Source organism: Cebidichthys violaceus, unplaced genomic scaffold (assembly GCF_023349555.1).
Source record: "Cebidichthys violaceus isolate CVI_PGR_0920_01 unplaced genomic scaffold, fCebVio1.0.p SCAF_16, whole genome shotgun sequence".
NCBI lineage: Eukaryota > Metazoa > Chordata > Actinopteri > Perciformes > Stichaeidae > Cebidichthys > Cebidichthys violaceus.
In genome coordinates this window covers 4676020-4698146 of record NW_027176329.1, presented here as the reverse complement: position 1 = coordinate 4698146, position 22127 = coordinate 4676020, and the positions used below count along the sequence as shown (strand labels likewise).

General features: G+C 40.5%; 4 protein-coding genes across 4 annotated transcripts; 2 read left to right on the top strand and 2 right to left on the bottom strand.

The window, feature by feature from the left end:
- Positions 1-461: 461 nt before the first annotated feature.
- Positions 462-9450, top strand: LOC137872561 (class I histocompatibility antigen, F10 alpha chain). The gene is made up of 7 exons (XM_068710833.1): positions 462-612; positions 3267-3533; positions 5269-5547; positions 6171-6467; positions 7253-7354; positions 7583-7672; positions 8164-9450. The coding sequence occupies exons 1-6, from the start codon at positions 543-545 to the stop codon at positions 7651-7653; spliced, it is 1086 nt and encodes a 361-aa protein (XP_068566934.1). The 5' UTR covers positions 462-542; the 3' UTR covers positions 7654-7672; positions 8164-9450.
- Positions 9451-10947: 1497 nt separating this feature from the next.
- On the bottom strand, positions 10948-15236 carry psmb8a (proteasome 20S subunit beta 8A). The gene is made up of 6 exons (XM_068710828.1): positions 14938-15236; positions 14460-14601; positions 14021-14132; positions 13415-13544; positions 12512-12716; positions 10948-11417 (listed from the first exon to the last, which is right to left on the bottom strand). Exons 1-6 carry the CDS (start codon positions 15085-15087, stop codon positions 11329-11331), a joined length of 828 nt encoding a protein of 275 aa, XP_068566929.1. The 5' UTR covers positions 15088-15236; the 3' UTR covers positions 10948-11328.
- A 492-nt stretch (positions 15237-15728) lies between these two features.
- Positions 15729-19044, bottom strand: psmb13a (proteasome 20S subunit beta 13a). Its single transcript, XM_068710829.1, has 8 exons — positions 18961-19044; positions 18642-18726; positions 18203-18300; positions 17587-17727; positions 17373-17488; positions 17110-17168; positions 16668-16819; positions 15729-16098 (listed from the first exon to the last, which is right to left on the bottom strand). Exons 1-8 carry the CDS (start codon positions 19020-19022, stop codon positions 15987-15989), a joined length of 825 nt encoding a protein of 274 aa, XP_068566930.1. The 5' UTR covers positions 19023-19044; the 3' UTR covers positions 15729-15986.
- Positions 19030-21693, top strand: psmb12 (proteasome 20S subunit beta 12). Its single transcript, XM_068710830.1, has 6 exons — positions 19030-19170; positions 19599-19669; positions 19846-19977; positions 20393-20522; positions 20616-20760; positions 21153-21693. The coding sequence occupies exons 1-6, from the start codon at positions 19123-19125 to the stop codon at positions 21278-21280; spliced, it is 654 nt and encodes a 217-aa protein (XP_068566931.1). The 5' UTR covers positions 19030-19122; the 3' UTR covers positions 21281-21693.
- The last annotated feature ends 434 nt before the right edge of the window (positions 21694-22127 follow it).

The window sequence follows — 22127 nt, the reverse complement described above, 5'->3', positions numbered from 1 at the left end:
TCAACGTACTCACACATTAATAAAACACCTTGTTGGATGTGGAGCTCCCCTCCATCTCGTCTCATTAGCAGACGCTCTGATCGCACACAGACCTGTTTGACACAACAGATCATAAGAGTCTGAGAAACTGTCCTGCTGCTCATCAAGTGCAGGTGTGAACCACTGTAGTCTGACGTCAGGTAACGTCTGTGAACGTGACGTGACATCAGAGCACTAATCATTAGAGAAGACCCGAGCAGCAGCAGGTCAAACACTCCTTTCATATGAGAACACCAGAATAAAGCCCCACGTGTCCGTGTCTCCTTCATCCCCTCACACGGGCTGAAACAACATCACACTGCTTTCACTTTCGTTCACAAACCTCAGTGGCTGACTTCTACCTAGTTACACGTGACGTAATGCTCAGCTTAAATTCCCATTGGCTCAGATGGCGGCTGAAAGCAGCGCTCCTTCTTCTCTCTCCCTCAGTTGAGACCTGATCCTGGAGCAGAACGGACCGCTTCACTTTCTCACTTCAATAATACAAAGTACCAAAAGTTAAGATGGGAGATTTCACTATGGGGGCGTTGATTCTGTCTCTCCTGATGATAAACCTTAACGGCGCGGCAGCAGGTGAGTTAACACTTTGTTTTATAAGTTGTTTGATTGAAACAGAAGAAAAGCTTCGTGTCTTCATAGACTGCATTCATCAGTTTAAGGTTCTTTTGATGGTCTTTGATGTTTAGCTCCAGGACTTCCTCGTCGACGACAGAACATGTTGTAAAAAGTAACAAATGCTCTTAAAGTCCACGTTAGTGAAGGCTGTCTGTGCAGCTCACTGATTGGTCCCGACGTGTTTCTGAGGTAGCCGCTGTTTCCTCGAGTGACTTTGTGAAAAGGACAGAAGTGTGTTATTTCTCTCTCTCTGCTGTCTCTTTTATTTGGGACATTATTTCATAATATCAGCAGCATTCAGAGCGACACGGTGTGAACGCTCTTAGAGCTAAAATGTCCGCGTGACGCAGCGCAACAACAGTCCAACAGCAGTCAGATGAATAAAGAGCAGATCAAACATGACGTCACAACAACACTATATTTAGTGCACTGTTCTATTTCAATATCTAACTTGTTCATGTTTCATATAGAACGTGTGCTGCGGTTCATTCAGTGCTGTTTACAATGACTGTTATTTTATAAATGATGTAAATATTTAGTGTTGGTTATTTTCATTCAGTAGACATAATGAACACATTCATACAGTCAGGAAACACGTCAGTACATTTCATCTCTCCAGGCTGCTGTGGAGGTTTGGGACTTTTACTTTGAAACAACAAGTCAGTTGATGGTTGTTTTCCTGCTGAAGACAAACTACTTCCTGCTTTGTTGGTGTAATATTTAATGTTTAATGTAATCTGGAACTAAATAATACATATTTCATGATTGAAAAAGAACAAGAAGAAACTAATATTATATGTCAGCCTCTCATAGTGAATAAATAACAAACAAAGATTTAGAGAATAACATGTGCACTCATAAAAACACACATAATCAATGACAACCTCCTGAAGATGAATATTAAGTTCATATGGTGGTGTTGTTTGACGTCTACATATTGTCTGAATATTGAAGCCATTCCTCAGATAATGATGACATTTGACTCCACACACTGAAACACACATCAGCTTTAACACTGACTTTAGTTGGTTGGGTCAGATTACATCACACTGAACTCACAGACACCTGCAGAAAGTTTACTCTGCTGAAAAAACTCTCTTGTTCTTGGATTCTATTCATTCAACTGAAACTAATAAAAACTAAAATAAATATAACTGAAGAGACGTTTCTTAAATATTAACGTTGTGTCCATCCGTTAACATTTTACTGATATTATCATGAAACTCAGTAGCTTTAGTTTTTCACAAAGATATTTGGAGTTAAACTTCAATATAGAAGGACACAAGAAACGGAGTCAGACTAGTTTGTTTTTTTGTTGTTGGTTGAAGAAAAAAAACAACAACTTTATACTCAAACACCTGAAATCAACAAATTAAATAAATCATTACTTGAATATGAAAAATGACCACAGCAATAAAAAAAAAGCAAAACAACCCACTTTCACTTTGAGGCCGTATGAGGAGAAGTGCTGCTAGTTTTAACGTTTTTATTATTTAAAACCTCAGAAGAAGAAATGTGAGTTGTCAGTGGTCACAATTTATGACATGAAATAGAGACCATGAAGGACTTAATATGAAACAGAAGATGTTTTAATCTGCTGGATATATGAAATATAATATTAATCACATGCAGCGTTCATGTTTTGGTCAGAGGTTTGTGATTTCACACTTCAAACTAATCTGATGATGACGAGTGTAAACTACTAATGATGCATCCTGAAGAAGATGACACTGAACTAGATGAAAACTTCTTTCTGTCAATCAAAGTCAGCTACACAACTGTGAGGCACTGGGTGTTTGAGAACACAGGGAAGTATGATCCCTCCTGTTCTGTTGAAGTCGGTGAACGCTAAGGTCTCAGAAACATTTACTCCTTCTTTGTCACTCACCTGTATCATGCTGTCATCAGGTCTTCTACTGGGACGTGTGCTTATTTTATTCTGCTCAGCCCGACATAGTCAGCAGAGGGCGCTCTAAGCATTATACTGAGCATCAGTAGCTAACGCGAGTAGAGCAGAAGAAAGAAGTGTCGTCAGAACAGAGAGCTTCTGACCTGACTTATGTTTTCATATATTTACAGGTAAACTGACTTTAAACAGACACATGTTGATATAACATCTGTATTCACTTGAGAAGCCTCAGTAACTGTGAAATGCAGACTTTTGATTGTAGTCGGTAATGAGTTCTTTTCGCGCTTCTATTGTTAAAATGGCGGAGCGCGTTCACATAATTCTGCTGACTAAGGCTGATCTACACACAGTCCGGTTCTAGCTTTATATATTTTTACATATATTTATACATATATTTATATATATATATAAATTGAGGGAATGTTTATAGCAACATAGTTGGTCCTGTAACAACTGCATGATCTAAATATGTGACTTGTTTCATATTTCATTTCAGAACAGATAGTTTATAAAACAGAATCATCAGAAATATTAAAGTGTACATTTATTTCTGTATTTATTGAGTGCTCAGCAGATATTATTAGCATGTATTTATTGTACTGTAGTTCTTTATGATTCTGTGTGCAGCTAAACAACATTGTTCAGTGATTTATTAAAGTGTGATATCAAAACTGTAAATGATGACTTTATCTTTTTGTTCCAGGGACTCACTCTCTGAAGTATTTCTACACTGCGTCCTCTGGAGTCCCAAACTTCCCAGAGTTTGTGATTGTTGGGTTGGTTGATGACGTTGAGATGGTTCACTATGACAGTAACACCAGGAGAACAGAACCCAAACAGGACTGGATGAGCAGAGTCACAGCAGATGATCCTCAGTACTTGCAGAGGAACACTGAGATCTCTATGGGTGCCCAGCAGACCTTCAAAGCCAACATTGAAGTAGCAAAGCAGCGCTTCAACCAAACTGGAGGTTTGTTTATGTTTCACAAATTTTGTTGATATTGTCATCCTGTACTTTAGTAAACAGATGTCACACACACACACACACACACACACACACACACACACACACACACACACACACACAGATCAAACAGTCTGACAGCTTCTCTCGGCTGAAACACGGTGCGACTCAACAGAAACATTACTGACACTGAGTCGACTGGATGCTGCCGTACTCCACTGATACAGTGTTTGTGTCCATCCCATAATGAGCAGCAGAGATCATGAACACCTTCTCTCCACTGGGTTAGATCAGAAGAACTCTACTGAACGGCCCACAGTGAGTTGGTCCACGAGAAGTGTGCTGCAGGAACCTGTTCCCCACAGAGCGTTCACAACACACAGCTGGTAGAGGAACATGACGGCCTGGTTTCTCAAAGTAGGGAGCGGGACTGTAAACGGGACGCAGGCTGCTTCTGCTGGGTCCTCTTCTGAGAGGAGGAGCAGCATGTTTTAATAGAGCTGGCTGACAGGACCACAGGGTCCATGTCTCATTCAGACCACAGGTTCCACTGTGCTGATCCACAGGGTGTCCATCCCATAATATCATATATGTGTAGAGACACAAGTACAGATGAGTGAACTTCACTTGACCGCAGTGTTTATGTCTTAATAAACATATTCAGTGCCGAAACAAGTTATGAATTTGTTTAGACAGTTAAACAAATTAATTGTCAACATTTTTGATCATCAGATAATAATTTAACTCTTCAATTTAACAAATAAGTCAAACATGTTGTAGTTCAGGTTTCTCAGTGTGAGAGTTTGTTCCTTTTCTCTGATTGATGTCGTTATGAATGAAATAGTGTTCAGTGTTGTTCAGACTAAAGAAGCCGTTTAAAGAGTTCATCAGACTCTCTGAACTTGACGGCGTGTTCACACTTTACTGACATTTTACAGAGCGAACAATTTATGGATCCATTAAAAAATAGTCATTACATAATCAGCAAAGACGAGAATAATTAGTTTGAGCCCTAAATATGGAGTATGATGCAGATGAGAGTCAATTAGCTTCACTATGGTGTGTTTATGACATAATAAACATAAATAGTGTTAAAATAAGGAATCGATTAGTTGATAAACAGAAAATTAATTGACATAAATGTTGATGATCAGATGATCACTCAAGTCTTTTATCAAGAAAACATGTCAAACATGTTCTAGCTCCAGTTTCTCAAATATGAGAACGTTCTGCTTTTCTCTGATTAATATCATTTCATATTAAATATTGTTCAGTGTTGTTCAGACTAAAGAAGCAATCTGAAGATTTCACCTCATCCTCTCACAACTTGACGGACATTTTAAAACATTTTATAATAGACATGTGTGTTAAATAACAAATGAAGACACACCACCTTCATCAGTGGAGACAAACTGTTGGTCTCAGTGGAGGCTCTGTGTCTCCGTGGTGAAAAGAGGACATGAACAGAGTCAGGATGTCCCTCTGTTTCCCAGCAGTCTCTGCCTCCCTGTCTCTCTCTGAGACGTCCACACTGTCCAGCTGATGATTGGCTGTAAGTGGCTTCATCCAGCCAATGAGAGCAGGAGGTGTAGACCCTCTGCTGTGGTGTCTGTGGATCAGTGTGTCTCTGTGGTGAAGATGTGACATCAACTGATGATCTCTCTCTCTCTCTCTCTCTCTCTCTCTCTCTCTCTCTCTCTCTCTCTCTCTCTCTCTCTCTCTCTCTCTCTCTCTCTCTCAGGTGCCCACATTGTCCAGAGGATGTACGGCTGTGAATGGAATGATGAGACCAATGAGGTCAAAGGTTTTTTTCAGGATGGTTATGATGGAGAAGACTTCATATCATTTGACCTGAAGACAGAGACATACATCGCTCCAAAACAACAGGCTGTCATCACCAAACACAAGTGGGATAATGACAGAGCTGAGATAGCACAGAGAAAGAACTACCTGACTCGTGAGTGTCCTGAGTGGGTGAAGAAGTATGTGAACTACGGGAGGAGCTCTCTGATGAGAACAGGTAGAATCACATGACCTGATGTAGTTTCATAAACCTTCTGTTGTTTCTGACCAACAGTCACATTACAATACATGTCAGCAACATACAGAGACCTGCTGTGTCTCACACGTGTCTCCTCCCTCACCTCTCCTCTCTCTGCCTCCTTCTCTCCTTCACCACATTTCCTCCCTCACACTTATCACCCTTCTGTCCCTCCGTTCTCTGTCTCTCTTTGTCTCTGAACTGTTTCTGTCTCTCAGTGTCTCTCTCTGTCTCTTTGCTCTGTTTTTCTCACACTCACTGTCCTCCCTCTGATCATCTCACCTCTTCATCTGTTTGTCTCTCCCTTCTTTTATCAATTCAACCTCAATGACATTTATTTGCATTGCATACATAAATATATATATGTGTGTGTGTGTGTGTGTGTGTGTGTGTGTATATAAATATAAATATATATATATATATATATATATATATATATATATATATATATATATATATATATATATATATATATATATATAGTGTATGTGTTACCAAGGCATTTAAAATACATTCCATCTAACATGAATGATAATATGAATACACAGTAAATGATAATAATAATAAAGAACCTATAACCTGTCTCTCTCGTCCCTCTCCAGAGCGTCCCTCAGTGTCTCTCCTCCAGAAGACTTCCTCCTCTCCAGTCAGCTGCCACGCTACAGGTTTCTACCCTGACAGAGCCATGATTTACTGGAGGAAAGATGGAGAGGAGCTCCATGAGGGCGTGGACCTCGGAGAGATCCTCCCCAACCACGATGGATCCTTCCAGATGAGCGCCGACCTGAAAGTGTCATCGGATGAAGACTGGACGAAGTACGACTGTGTGTTTCAGCTGTCCGGTGTGGAGGAGGACATCGTCACCAGACTGGACAAAGCTGTGATCGGGACCAACGAAGGTGAGACTGAGATCAGGTGTGATGAAGGAGGGAAGCACACCTTTAGTTTACTGGAACAGTTTGTGTGTTTTTATGAGGACGGGAAGTTTAGTTTCCTTAAATTCTTTAGTTGTCAGTTTCTTTCATCTAGTTTTTATTTGTAGTCTATAATTTTAAAGCTTAGATCAGAATTAAACCAACGCAAGAGCCTCTGGACCAGAATTATGAACACTGTTTACTGAGCTGTGATTGATATCGAAACGTATCAATCTTTGGTTTCTTTCTATGTTTTTTAAATACGTTTTTTTTTACCTTCTTTGTAAATAAAATATTCACAAAGAGTTTTCTTCAGACCTTGTGTAACTCTTTCATGTGTAACCACAGTTCAGAGATTGTAGAAACTGTACTGACTGAACTACTGCTCACTTTTAGAAGATGAATAGACAGAATTATTAAACTGGAGGAATGTATGTATCTATCAGTACATCAGTCAGAATAAAGTTTATTCAAAGTGTGCTGACGGTCAGAAAGGAGTTTGAATATGTTTGTCAGAAGTTGTCGTTGTGTCAAAAACCAACATATGAGACAGAAAGCAACACAAACATACAGCTGAACAGAGAGAACACAGCTCGACGAGATCAACGAGCAGAGATACAGTCATCAAGTACAGACCAGATAAAGAAAGGACAAACTGATGCTGTGTGTATTCAGGACTGTGGTCTGCTTGATAAATGGATGTTCTCCTCTTCTAACCTGCTTCATCTGTTCAGGTTGTGACTATTTTATTGTTGTTTTCTGCTCAACAGAGAAAACCGCTTCCATGACCATCATCATCATCGCTGCAGTGGCTCTTCTTGCTCTCGCCCTCATCGCTGTGGGCGGAGTCATGTTTTACAGAAACAAGAAAGGTGAGAGACCCGAACAGAGACGTTAGTATTCTATTAGTACTTCATTAGTATTTGATTAGTATTCTGTTAGTACTTCATTAGTATTTGTTGTGAAATCAGAGCAGAGATGTGTTCATCAGTGGGAGGGACTAGAAGAGGGGATCCTCTCCACTGGGAGGAAGCTGTTACAACACATTCTGACATTTTGGCTCTCGAGAACTAAAATGTTGTCTTTGCTTTTCATTTCAGCCAAATGCCCTCCGACCTCTGACAACAGCTCTGAGCTCTCTGAGAAACTGAACCCTGAGCCTAAATGCTGAAGTCAGCGCCCTGCACACAGTGAGTTGCTTCATACGGGACATGAACGATTCACAGCCGTTGTTAAACAAAGCTGCCCTAAACTATGAGCAGAAGAAGCTTCTGTGGTTGGTTCTTTATCCGCTGTAAACGCTCTGGGACACGGTGTAGCTGTAAAGAACATCTTTGACTTTCTCCACAACAAAGGTGAAGCTGTTTGATTTGATGTGAAGTGAGATCATGAAGAGAAAGACACAGATGATTTCAGAAACCTTCACATCAGCAGCTCACATAAAGTCTCAAATATGAACCTTTACAAACACAGTGACACCAAGTTATCAGATGAAAAGAAGCAGTTATGACTTTATAAGCATGATGGTTAAATATTACAAAAGGTACACTTCTATGAGTGAATCATGAATATTTGATGTCTCAATGATTCTGTAAATATGTGGCTTTGTTTTCATTGAAACATTTGTGGTAAATGATTTAGTTTTCTCTTTTATGGATTTGTTTTCTTTTTGTCTCTTCAGGTTTATGGATAAATATTTCACTGGATCAAGAAGTGGTGTCACCACACTCTCCTCCATGAACTGTGAATTCATCACTTATTCATCATTCTCATCATAAAGTGATTGAATCTAGTTGTAGATGCTCATCGATTGGAACACAAAGAAAACACATTTGAAAACTATGAGCAAACATCAGTGGTGACGTAAAATGATTTGGATCGTTTAGTTTCAATTTAACAAAATGTAATTTCCTCTGATGAGATGTTCTTAAAACAAATGAGGAAGATTATTTTTGGAGATCTTCAGAACAATGAAAGCATCACAGCACTCTTCACACAGAAAGATTTGTGTTCATCTAAAACAAATCCACCATATTTACACTTTAACACTTCTGCTGTTGGGCTTCTGGTTAAATCAATATTGGTGACACAAATGTAAATTCACACACACACACACACACACACACACACACACACACACGTACATTCCCATTGCCACACATACACTCGTAGGGTCTGCTGATATGAAGACATAAACCTTGAGATCAGAGGTCTTTGTCAACCAGTAGAGTTTCTTCTCTGTTCATCCTGAGGAAGTCATTCTCTGGTTCTCTGCTTGGATTCCATCACTGGGGGAAACACTGCAAATCAATCAGCAGCATCCAGAAAGACGCTACGGGAAGTGGACGCCCGGAGTCTCCCGTAGGTGTCGGTGTAATGGTTGTCTATCTGTGTCTCTGCTGGTGATGAACTGGACTCCAGCTCTCTCCCAGTGTGGACAGGGATTGACTCCAGTCCCCCTCCACTCTCAGCAGGATGAGTCATGGAGCCCGCCCCGATACACACACATGCATTTATTACACACACATTTTATTTTCCAGTTGTTTAAATAGTTCGCTTGTGTTTTACTTTACAGTTTTGAATTTATAGATCTACTTTTGATTCCATACAGGCTGAAGCAAATAATAATTTATGTCTTTGAGGGTTTTTTGAATTAATCAAGAGTATGTTTTCTGTTTCATCATGTCTTTTGATCAGTTTTGAAATATTGTATTTAAATTTGATCTGTGATTCTAAAAGAGTTGTGTGATGTTTGAAGCTTCTCAGCACACTGATAGAAATGTTGTTGAATATATTTCCTGCTATTTTGGAACAAGGGATGTTTTTCTTCTTGGTTTTGTAGAAATTGATCCGTGATGCTCTAAATCACTTGTAATGGGTTGCGTTGATGAAAGTCGAATGAAGTCGCTCCTTTTGACCCTTTCTGTACTTTTGTCTTGCTTTTCAATAAATTACCCAATACTCCAAATGTCTGTGTCTTGTTGTGATTCCATATGCTTCCCCCTCTGTGACTGTAGCTACAATAACATTGCTGTGTTTTTACTGCCCTTAGTACTGTAAACTTTGTGATCTTCAGTTCATTGATTTAAAGGATACTGTGAGTTGCTGGAGATGAAGACTCACATTGTCTGAAATAGTTATATGAATAATGATAGAAAAGTTCAAAATTCTGCTTCTTGTCAACACATTGTCCATGTTGTGATTCTATAAGCTACAATGGTCTGAATATTCAGTGTTCTCCGTTGTCTCAGAGACTACATGAACGCGTCTCTGACCTGCAGATATTCAACGAAAGCAGGAAGAGCAACATTTCTGTGGTAAACCAGTGATTCTTCAAAGATCTGAGGGGATTTTACTTTTCATATGACAAGAAAACACATGGGAGGCTTTTGTTTGAGACCTTTTTCTGTAAAACCCTTTTGCATTCTCTTCTCTCTTCTTCTTTTCTAATATATATATTTATATATATATATATATGTATATGTATATATACAATATTTATGTTTATATATATATATATCTTTATATATATATATATATATATAGAGAGAGAGAGAGAGAGAGCAAGAGAGAAATTATTTCTGATTTCTCATTTTGTGTGTGTGTGTGTGTGTGTGTGTGTCTGTGTGTGTGTGCTCTTCTTCTGGCTGCTCGTGTGGCGCTTTAGTTTCCCCTGTCAAAACCTGTTGCACTGAAATCTGCCTGGCAACTGATGACTTTACAACCCACAATAAATTCTTCGATTCTGTTGCTCCTCCAAATCAACTCTATCCTTCTTACTAGATGTAATGTATTACAGGTTATACCTACAGTATGACATATCAAATACATACCATGTATCATTAGTATAGCTGTGATAACAACACTTTGTTTGGCTTTTGGTTGTAAATGTATTTTTTAAATAAATATATTCATTTATTTAAATTCCTGCTCGCATTCTGTGACCTTTAAAGTTTAACAAAGAAAACAAACATCCTTTCAGATCTGTGAACATTAAGATGGTTTACCTTTTTTCATAAAGATCAATATACCTCTTTGTTCAAAACCTATGTGGCTGAGTTCTGCATGGAAACAGATGACATCACAGCTGTACTCAAACATTTTATTGTTCGGTTTTATACTTTAAACTATAAATTATGTATTAAACCGTACTTAAATATACAAACGTTGGTTTTACATTAAGTGATATGACCCAGTTTCCTGAGTATTAATATGGATTTATTAGTTAGATCCCAGTTATCAGGAATATGATAACTTTGGAAATCTCTCCTAACAGGTTGTATTCTGGAAACCTCAACGACACAATGATATTGAATAATGTGGTTGACAGTAAAACAGAGACTAGAAGGACTGCTGGAGAAAGGATGAAAAGCCTTGAAATCTAATTCTCATTTTCAGTGACGTGTGACCGCCTCACTCCATTTTCATCATCGTCAGTTCAGGTCAATCATTACAGGACAGAGCAGGGAGTTGAGCAACAGACTTTATTAGGAGCTGTGTTTTTTGTATTATGTATTGGTAAGATTATTTTGAACAAGATGTCTGGTTAACAAAAACCACAAACTACTACACGGAACCATGTGAGAATCAACAAACACAGTACCTGCATTACATAGTATGAAGAACAAATACCAAACAAAGATCTTAACAGTTTACTGACAGTTTGATCCGGCAAAGTTTTCATGTGTAAGGAAAGAAAGTTCTATAGCATCTCATGCTCTGACGTTTCATTGAGCCAAAATCACTGCTGTGAGACAACAGTGGGGTCACTATTAGAAAAGTTATCAAAAAAAAAAAAGGTTTTGCAAAGAAAGTCATCATTGGACATATTTAGAGTGCTGCACATTCAGAACATTCCCTTCCTGTAGCGGTGGATCAGCTCTGACACGTCTTCCTTACACACCTTTATCCAGCCATCCTCCTGCATGTGGTACACTAGACAAACACACACACACACACACACACACACACACACACACACACACACATACACACACACACACACACACATACACACATACACACACACACACACACACACACACACACACACATATATTACTTCAAATGTACACATAAAGACAAGAATGACAATTTAACTCTTACAAGTGCTCACAGACCATGGCTTCATACATTTCATAGCTCTATAACATTCTGCTATTTTTTATGCATCTATTTGAAAGGTATCAGTAGAGACATGACAGGAAATGAGGACAGAGACATGGAACAAAGCTCCCCGGCCAGACATGAACCAGGTATGAGTTTATAATTGACTCAGTGCTTTGACATGAGGTTGTTTTTCTTTGGCTACGTTCATATACTCTATTTCTTGTCGACAGTAATAGGATTTCTTGTGAAAAACTGTTTTTTTTATTGCATTTATTAAAGTGAGGAAACAAGAGGACTATTGCTGGTACAATTCTAAGCTGAAACCATTAGTCAGTTGTCCATAAAGTATTTTTTCAAGCAAAAATGCCCCATATTTGCTAGTTTGAGTCTCTTATATGTGAGGATATGATGGGAACTTGTGATGATGTTTTTTTAACGCTGAATCGAGGAAATAATTGGCAACTTAATTTGTGGTGAATATAATTGTTAGTTTCAGCCCTACTACAGTTAAAACATAATGAACACAGACGATTAAAATGGCATTTATGGAAAGTTTAAATTGTATTTTGCCAGCTGATTGATTGTAACATATGGTGGAGCAAAGGCATGTAGCCGCTGCCAAACAAAACCGTTACGCATTATCATATCATATGCACCTTACTTCACTGTCAATACGTCTTTATTTATTACCACGTAACAAACATACACACCCAACATTTTTGTTTCTGTGTAAATATGAATAGATGTAGTTGCATTTATAGTTAAATAGCAAAATGCTGCTCAGGAAATACCTCAATAATGATTGAGGCAGATGAGGAAATATGTCAGTTACTCCATTACCTAGCCAGTGAGGCAACGAAAGATATGCTTGAATAGTAAATGTAAAACAAAGCTGAGGAGCGTCCTCAGAGTCTACTCACTGTTGACCACCCCTCCAGAGTAGGCGTCCCTGTGTGTCGCGTGAGCGATGCCCCGACGGCCCAGCTCATACGCCTCCTCCACCGTCATGTCCTCCCGGTAGCCGCTGTCCACCACACCGTAGGCGAAACTGCTTCCACAGCCGGTAGAGAACATACGGCCGGACAGACGCGTCCCTCCATCGTCCACGTAGTACAGACCAGGGCCCTGGAGAGCACACACACATCAAATGATCATTTTACATACAGGCAGCAGTTTCTTTTTTGAGAATACAACAGTACGCTATGTTCCAAAGAGGCGGGACAATATTAACACGCTGTCATTTTGGGTATTATTTTAAAATTTAGTTTCAAATGAGCTGCTTCAATGACGGTGTTCCTGACTCTTTAAGAAATGACAGGCTACATTAATGCATGTGTTTTGAGGTACAGGCCAGCTGGTGGTTTCAGAGCCATATGGCTCTACATGGCATGTATCATACGAGATGTAGTCAATATTTAATTATGTTGTCGTTTTATGTTTTTGTTACCCGAACCCGAACCGTAAAAAAGTGAACCGTTCAATGACGTAGCCTCCAAACCGAACGGTGGGCCTGTTGAACCGCTGCACCACTAGTTTATCTAGGTGATGACTATATTCAATAGTTTTCACATTGATGAAGGCCGTTTGAATATGAATAAAGCAACTTAGCATCATTAATATTAAATAATGCACCAGTATCACTTTTTTTTATGAATCAGCCATATTAAGCATCCTGCCTCAAACCACAACATCACAATCCTCTACTACCACAGTGGGGACATTTCTAATGAGCTCAGATTGTGAGACTCACTCACACACACACACACACACACACACACACACACACACACACACACACACACACACACACACACACAGCTTACCTCTTTGTCCCATCCGCAGATCATGCTTCCCATAGAGAGGCCCATGCCTCTGTAACCCAGCATCATGTTGCACAGCAGCTTGGAGGCAGCAGCCACAGAGATCCTGTGGTTGTTCCTCAGCCTGTACAGCCTGGATGGACGAAATAATTAAACAAATCAATTAAAACATCAATTAGTCATGGAGGTGGTCCAGGTTGGCCTGAACTTGTGGCCTGTCAACTGTAAAAGAAAATACTGGTGATATTCCTCCTGAGTTTATAAGAATACTGACTTTTTATCCTTTTATCTTACTGTGAAAGTATCGTATGCATGTTTTCATTTAAAAACTAGAATCAGCCCCTCAGGGTTGTATGCCTGCGACAACCCGTCATGTTGAAGTTTACATCCATGTCTGTCTAAATATCATCAAATATCAACATGCATATCTTCACACAAACTAAATCAGAGCTTTCTCCCGTTTCTTTCCTTGACCAGATACTTTAGTCCACTGTGCATGCAACTTCCTAACACATTTTACATAGTATGCAAGCAGTATAATACACAGATACATAAAACATTCCATTTCAGGGACTGACGGATCAATATTCAAAACACTGCATGACAGACCTGCATTCTTTGGCCAGGAGTCTCTCCCAGTACTGGCAGTCTGCAGCGCTGCCCGACATGGTGCCCAGCAGGTAGGGGTTGATCTCTATGACCTTGTTGACGTCGTTGGATGCTGCAGAGCCGTGACACATTTGGGTAAAGGAGACATTTCGTGACCAAGACTGCAGGTTGAAGCATGAAGAAGCCCAGTGTAGCAGCACCTTGGTTACACTTGTTGCCTTATTTTTTTGTGAGTTTATGGTCCCTAAATGTTACATTCCAAAGCTCCACACCTATTTGATATGATGCATGTTGATGGAGGCTGGGCAATATATGACTGACAGGGTCAGCTCACTCTATAACTCCTTCATTTCCTTTACAGAAGCTAACACATTGCATAACATTTTATGCAGTTTTCCAGTTCTGCATAAGAAATAATAACGTGTCTATGTATATTTACCTAAGTAACGGCCTGCTGAGGCTCTGGAGTCCACAGCCACGATGACTCCATGTTTGAACTTGAAGGCCAGGGTGGTCGTACCGTGGTTCAGGTCTATAGACACACCACCGTCACGGTTGCAGGATTTGAGAAACCCTGAGGGCTAAAAGGAAACCAAAGAAGAGAACTCAGTGGGACGCATGATGCGTAATGGCGTTGTGTGTGTGTGTGTGTGTGTGTGTGTGTGTGTGTGTGTGTAAGAGAACAAGTGGAATATCACACGTAATGTAATATTCTTTAACAATAACTCCTTTAGTTAAGATGAATGCATGATATGAAATTTCATAACAAGCAAACGTGCGCCACACTCTGAAAACCACAGACGCGTAAAATATGTTGAACCACAGCGCGTCTGACGCTTCACGCTTGTGGCATCAGGCTTACCGGATAAGATGCAAAGTATTCATTTTGTACCAAAAGTTAGTGAAAGGATACTCACGTCTACACCCAGAGGTACAGCAAATTCCTGAGTTTTGGTCCCGAAATTGTAGTGGTTGGTTCGGTCGACGAGATGCGTCTGTCCTGCTGGGAGAATCTGCCCACGGAGTTCAGCATAAGGCGTAAAACCAGATACTTGTAAAAGAGCCATTATGTATTAAACTATATTCTAATTATATTCTACAAGTGTAGCTGTTAAGTTTTCCAAAATGACGACGGCGACTGAAGAAGCGTCACGGATAATTTCCTGGTGCGGGAGAAAGAATTCGAAAGTGAAAGGGTTCAAAATCTATTTCATTGTAGTCCTGTACTGCATGCAAAAATGAGTCGACGAGTAACTATTTATAAACACATTTGGCCAATCCTTTTTTATATAATAAAACGTGAATTGACAAAAACTAAATAAAAACAAGACTCTGTGGTATTCATTTTACTGTAAATAAAAAAGATGGCTCAAGCTCGCATCAACCAATAGGAGAGCCCTGTGTGTGCGTGTCATCATCTGTCTCTAAGCAGAGAAGCAGCGCTCAGGTTTGTTGAAGCCAGCAGAGGTCAATAACATTATTAATGCGAGTTTGAACTTCCTATTTATAAAATACACTGTATCTACTGTAGTTAGGTTAGTGACGTGTCAATGACGTATTATGAAGTATACATTCACATATGAGCCCTTCTTTTTATAGGGTCTTTATCAGAAGTACAGGGCTGCTGTTTTGGGCTTGATATAATATATTAATAATACATTCAGTAAATAATTACAAAACATGAAAAGAAACAGCAACAGGGGTCAAATAGAATTTCATTCAAAGATCTTTTTTATTATTATTCCACATGTTACAGTCTTCTCATTTGGTCTATAGCAGCCTCTCTGTTTACTGTATTTCTGCCACATCACAGTGAAGAATAGAAACCAAGTTGACAATATTCATCAAATGTCTGAGCTGTTTCACTGCTTGCTTTTAAAAACTAGTGTATGACAATGCAATGAAAGCAAAGACTTTTCACTTTACTGCTACATGTGGTGTTTATAAGGTGTGACTGTGCATCGGCTCAGGCTGTATCCATCCGCTGCACGGTCTCCTCTACAAGCTCCAGCTTCACGGGGACTACTTTCTCGGTCAGAACCGGTGTTGTGCCCGGACCATATTTGTATTTTGTTTTCCTAGAAGAGAGGAGGAGATGGATGGATAGATTCAATAATTAAAAAGCTTCAGGGTTACATGTAAGTCACAAACAAACACACAGAAAAAAGTGAATGCATAATCACACAAGATATTCACCTCTCTGAGAGGGAAATCTGACTTACAGACATGGTTCAACATAATCTCTTCTTTTAAAATAGCAATGTGTAGGGTTTAGAGGTTTTATTGGAAGAAATTGAATGTAATATTCATAGCTATGTGTTCATAAAGGTATAATCACCTGAAACTAAGAATTGTTTTTTAGTAAGCTTCGAATGAGCCCCTCTTATCTACATAGGGAGCGGGTCCTCTTCATGGAGTCCCATGCACAGCCATGTTTCTACAGAAGCCCAGAACGGACAAACTGAACTGCACTAGAGAGAGCCTTTCGTGTTTTTACATCACCTGAAGGCCACCGTAGTTCTCTGACACACTTGGAAAGGGAGGGGAAGCAATCTGCAACCTCATCACCAGAGAGGACTAAACCCTGCACCCTGCTCCTTTAAGGATCCGTCCAGAGAGCAGATCTCAGATGAAGTCACACTCATACCTTTTGTCTTTGTACTCGGACACCTGGTACGGTCTGATGTAGTCCACTCCTGGTCTGGTGATGACACAGATGTCGATGTTGTTGCCTGATCCGAGGTCACTCATGATGCCCGCGTGGATGGCAACACGCACCAGCTCCTTCGCCTTGTCCAGCTGAGAGAGTTACGAAAAATCAGGGAAATGACGGAGAGAGAAATTCCCAAAATACCTACACATTCTTTAGGTTTTTCTATTTGCTAATTCAATAGGGATGGGAATACATTTTTGTTTAAACATTTTCTCAACTGCATATAGAGGCTTATTTGGCCTACGGTCCCGCCACATGCCAACTATTCAGTTAAAGATGCCCAACAGTACGTGAAATGATTTAGTGATGGTGTCTAAATGATCGCGACTATTGATCCTTCTCACGATATGGAACAACAGCTGTCCAGGTGGCGTACCTCCAGGTCGGGTTTGTACCCGTCCTCTAGAATCCCAAGAGCAGCCAGATCCCCAGATCCTGCATGATGAAACAGATCGTATGTAGTCTGAGAGGCAATCAGATGCATAACTGCAGCAAATTTAAAAATTATTTCTAATGAATGATATAAAATAGTGTAATATCTGATGCTTATATATAAAATAGAACATGTTTTGCGGACAGAAAAAAGAGCTTTACAAGATGTGACAATGCTTAGAGAATATTGTTCTATCACGTACATACCCATTGCAAGGTAAGGCATCTTATTGACGCTGCCATACGGCCCCACAGTGTACAGGTGGTTCCCAGTGCAATCTACTCCTCCCAGTATAAGACTGGCACCAATCTGGCCGTGATACCTGAGGGCCACACAGATCAGAACAGGGGAAGTTTTTAACGGACCGCGAGTTTAACTCCTTCACACACCTCTGGATACGAGCTTATGTGCAACACAAACCTGTACAACATATCCTGTAGTATGTTGACGGCCATGACGACACGAGGGTTCCTCCCGCTGTTCAGAGAGAAGATGGTGAGGTTGGAGGAGAGGAGATCCGTGGTCTTCTCTGTATCTGCTGCTGTACCTGCTCCACAACAACTACGGAGAGAGGAAGTAGAGGCATTGTGAAAGAAGAAGAGGTGAGGGAAAATACGAAGAAAAAAGAGAAGAGAAAGTGGGGACGGCTTCTTTTCAGCAAATGTTTTGCTTCAACAATCACAAAAATCCATCATACAAAAACCCTCAGCCTCAATAGCCCAGAATGCAATGCAACCACAACTTGCATTTGTGCAATCGGTCGTTGGTGACGCATTACTGTATTTACAAGTCTCTCTTCAGTAGATTATGAACAAGAAGTCACCACAGGAGTGTAACTGCTCTAATGTGGAAAAGCTTAATACTTAATACAAGGGGCACTGTAAGGCATTCTGGGATATGTAGGAAAATTCAAGTAAAGAAGGCCGTTATGGGACCATGTCCACAAAAAAGGAACACACATTATAGCCTGATAACAGAGTATTTTGAAGGTAGATTTCTCCGGTTATGGTGTCAGTGTAGTGTGTAGGACACTTACTATATATTTGGAGCAATATAATGGATCTTGGCGCACATCTTGTCGGCCACCACTTCACTGGATGTGGCTCTTGTGTCTGCTCCCAGAACCACTCCATCCTGCACCGACACAGACCGATTGGGAAGTTTGTTACTCAAATTATCATTCAACTGCCCTTTGGGTTACACTTGAGCAAGGCATTAAAATCTCAGCGGGCCCACAGGAGCTACCCAGGCACCAGCAGTGCTGTGATACACTGGGCAGCTCCCCTCATTGAAGTTATGTATTTATTAAAGTTATGCATTGTGGCAATGCAGTTGTGAACAGGGACTGTCGTGTTCAGTGATGCAGGGATGGAAGGGAAATATAATAGTCTGGTACACTTTGATTAACAATGTTAATTCATATTAATATGCATTCATATTATTACAGGTGCAGATTTACAGTTTTATATACTCGCCTTGAACACCAGTCCCGCTATGGTGGTGCCTGTTTTCAGAGGTTTAGGTGTCTGTCCATCGAAAAGACCCTCTAACGCAACATTCCTAGAGAGAGGGGGGAGGGAGGAGGAGGGGGTAACAGGGGGGTCAACTTATGAATGTATATAATAACCGTGAACACATCATCACTATGTTGTTTCATCGAAGTGATAAACAAGCAGGGAAAAGTTACTTTCACTTTTGATCCCGGAGAAAGCTCAGCGTTACCGACAGTTTAATTCGTTTTTTTTCTAAATCGATACAATCTGCTGCTCAGAAGACACAAACAGAAGCTCATACCTGGCTGCGTTGTCGAAATTAAACCCCGCTGCAGGAGTTTCGAGGACATTTGATAGCGCCATAGTGGATACTGGACTGCGGCTTCTCTACGCGTCTCAATGCGCCTGAGGTCGCTGTTCTGAGCGTCACCTCTCCTTCTTCTCTTTCGATTTTGCAGTGAAAATGGAGAAACGCAGCGCGGACTCACAAGTCAAAGGAGTCAGCACAGGGGTGAGTAAATCCGGACCGGTTCACGACTATCTTTTCCTTGTCTTGTCTACCGAAGCACCAAAGCAGCACCAAAGCCCATTACGCGTAAAATGATCGATAAGCGATTTGGCGGTTGAACAGGTGAGACGATACCTGAAAGGTAACCACACACAAAGTGAAATGACTCGACTGGACGTCTCGCGTACTTTAATATCACAGTTGTTTGCACGTTGGCACGTTAGAAACGACTGGCTACACTTATATTTTAAGTTTAAAAAAAATCCTTCCAGAAACTCTAAATCCCATGATTCATAGCCTTGCTCAGAGGCTGAAATGGACACGGAGCTGTGAGAAACGTGTGTGATGCTGTGTAGCCCAGTGTTATCTTTGTCTCGTGTCATGTTTGGCTTAATGTAATTTCTTCATCTCCTCCTCTCTCCCCCCGTCAGACCACCATCCTGGCTGCCACTTTTAACGGAGGGGTCGTGATTGGTTCAGATTCCAGGGCTTCCATTGGAGGGTGAGGATGTTGGGACGATGTACACTGAAGATGCCCACATTGTTAAACATATTCATAAAAGAAAATAAAGGTCCATTTAGAGTCAAAGATGAACTGATTAAAGGTCAAAGGTCACTGTGACATGATGGATGGTAATCCTAGTTACTGCACTTCATTGTCTTTGTCTCTTTCTTCAGGGAATATGTATCATCTAAGACCATCAACAAGGTGATTCAGGTTCATGACCAGATCTTCTGCTGCATGGCTGGCTCACTCGCAGACGCTCAGGCCGTCACCAAGGCTGCAAAGTACCGCCTGTCCTTCCACAGGTGCCACACACACACACACACACACACACACACACACACACACACACACACACACACACTCTCATATGAATACAATGGCACGTGTTACGCAGGTATGCGCACAGAGGCAACTTGCTACATCACATTTTTACGTCCCACATTGAAATCATATTTTCTTAATCCCGCTGGTTATTTGGGTTATTTTTAATTCCTCCAAGAGGCGAAGACACAGTTGTGTGCGTGCAAACTAACACAAAACACACACATGCAGTAAACACACTTTATATATATATATATATATATATATATATATGAATAACACTGACTCTTCACCTACATAAAATAATAAAAAAATCCAAGATTCAAAGTCTCTTCATCTCGCAACTGCACGAACTTTAAAGTTTCACTTTCTCCCCCCTCCTCCCCTACTCCACAGTGTCCAGATGGAGACCCCTCCACTGGTGATAGCAGCAGCATCGGTGCTGCAAGAACTGTGCTACAAAAACAAAGAGGAGCTGCAGGCCGGCTTCATCACAGCAGGCTGGGACAGGAAGAAGGGACCACAGGTAGTGATGACAGTCAAACATCAGGGAAGCCGTGACGATGACTCCACATTGCGGCATATAGCTGCATTACTGATATTCTCCGTCCCTGTCCAGGTGTACGTGGTGTCTCTAGGGGGGATGTTAATCGGTCAGCCGGTGACCATCGGTGGCTCCGGCAGCACCTACATCTACGGCTACGTTGACGCCAAATACAAACCCAACATGAGCAGAGAGGAATGCCTACAGTTTGCCACTAATGGTACAGTCGTGTTATTCTACTTGTGTACCCAAACCTAAATATGTTGGTACTTATTCTGTCAGTTTTTTGGGGGGAAATTAGGTTGTGATTCCATGAAAATGTATGAATATGTAGAAGGATGTAACAGAAAATGAGAATAAGTGTCAGTAAATGTTTGCTTGGTTTGTAACAGTTAATGTCATATGAGAGTTTGACATAATGACACACAGCTTAGCTGAGACGATCGCACTCAAAGGAAATAGTGAAATGGAAATCCATTCTTTAGTTGGTGACTTTGGAGCTGTTAGGATGTGTATAAACGCTGCAAACTGCATCCCGTCAGTTGTTAAACTTGACCTTTATTTCTCCTGCTTGTTGTTGGTCCCTCCCTCTGCTTCATCTCTGGATCACAGCTCTAGCTCTCGCCATGGGCCGAGACAACGTCAGCGGAGGCGTGGCTCACCTGGTGGTGATCACGGAAACTGGGGTGGAGCACGTGGTTGTCCCCGGTAACAAGCTGCCCAAGTTCCACAATGAGTGACAGCCTTCGACAACCAATGAAATCTTTACTTTTTTTTTTTTTTTTTGGCTTTATGTAATTCATTGTTTGAAATTCCTGAGCAACAATCTCATCAGTAATGTACTGTATAGGACTGGGATGTAACACATTCTACACACACACACACACACACACACACACACCTGAAGAACAAGACACATGAAAAAACTTGTGAATGTGGAAACAGTGGTGTAAAATCAGTTTTGTTATTATGGTAAGCTGCAGACTAGTTTATATAAAATATATACCAAACTACAACATTCTACTTACATCTCTTATAATTCCATTATAGATACAGCTCTATCTGCCTTTTACTCTGTCCAGATCACATGTTGTGTAGTTTGTTTTTATGTTTGGAAATATTTGAAATATAAATAAACATCTTCCAAACCCCATCTTTTGTCCTCTCACTTTCTTTTCTTTTTCTGTGCTTTAAAATATCTTCATGCTTATGTGATGTGTTCTGTAAATTACCGCTCTTGTGGTTCCCCGTGTCATTTTAACGTTTTAAAATGTTCTTTACTGGTGCATAGCCTAGCATATGTCTTCAGTGATTGGTGGCAGTGGATTGACTTTGTAGCCCACACACAATTTAACAGCTAGGCCAAAGCCATCACAGAGTCTGATGTCCACTTGAAGACGAGGTCATCGCTCTGTGTTGAAAAGTGGTGGGGGGGAAAGGGCTCAAGATGAAAAAGACATTAAACAGTCTTCAACATGTGCCAATACAGTCAAAGTCAATTTTCTGCTGTTTGGTCACAGCTCTGTGCTCCTCAGCTGTAACTGTAATCAAACTTTAAATCATGGGGGGTGTTTTCAGTGTAACACA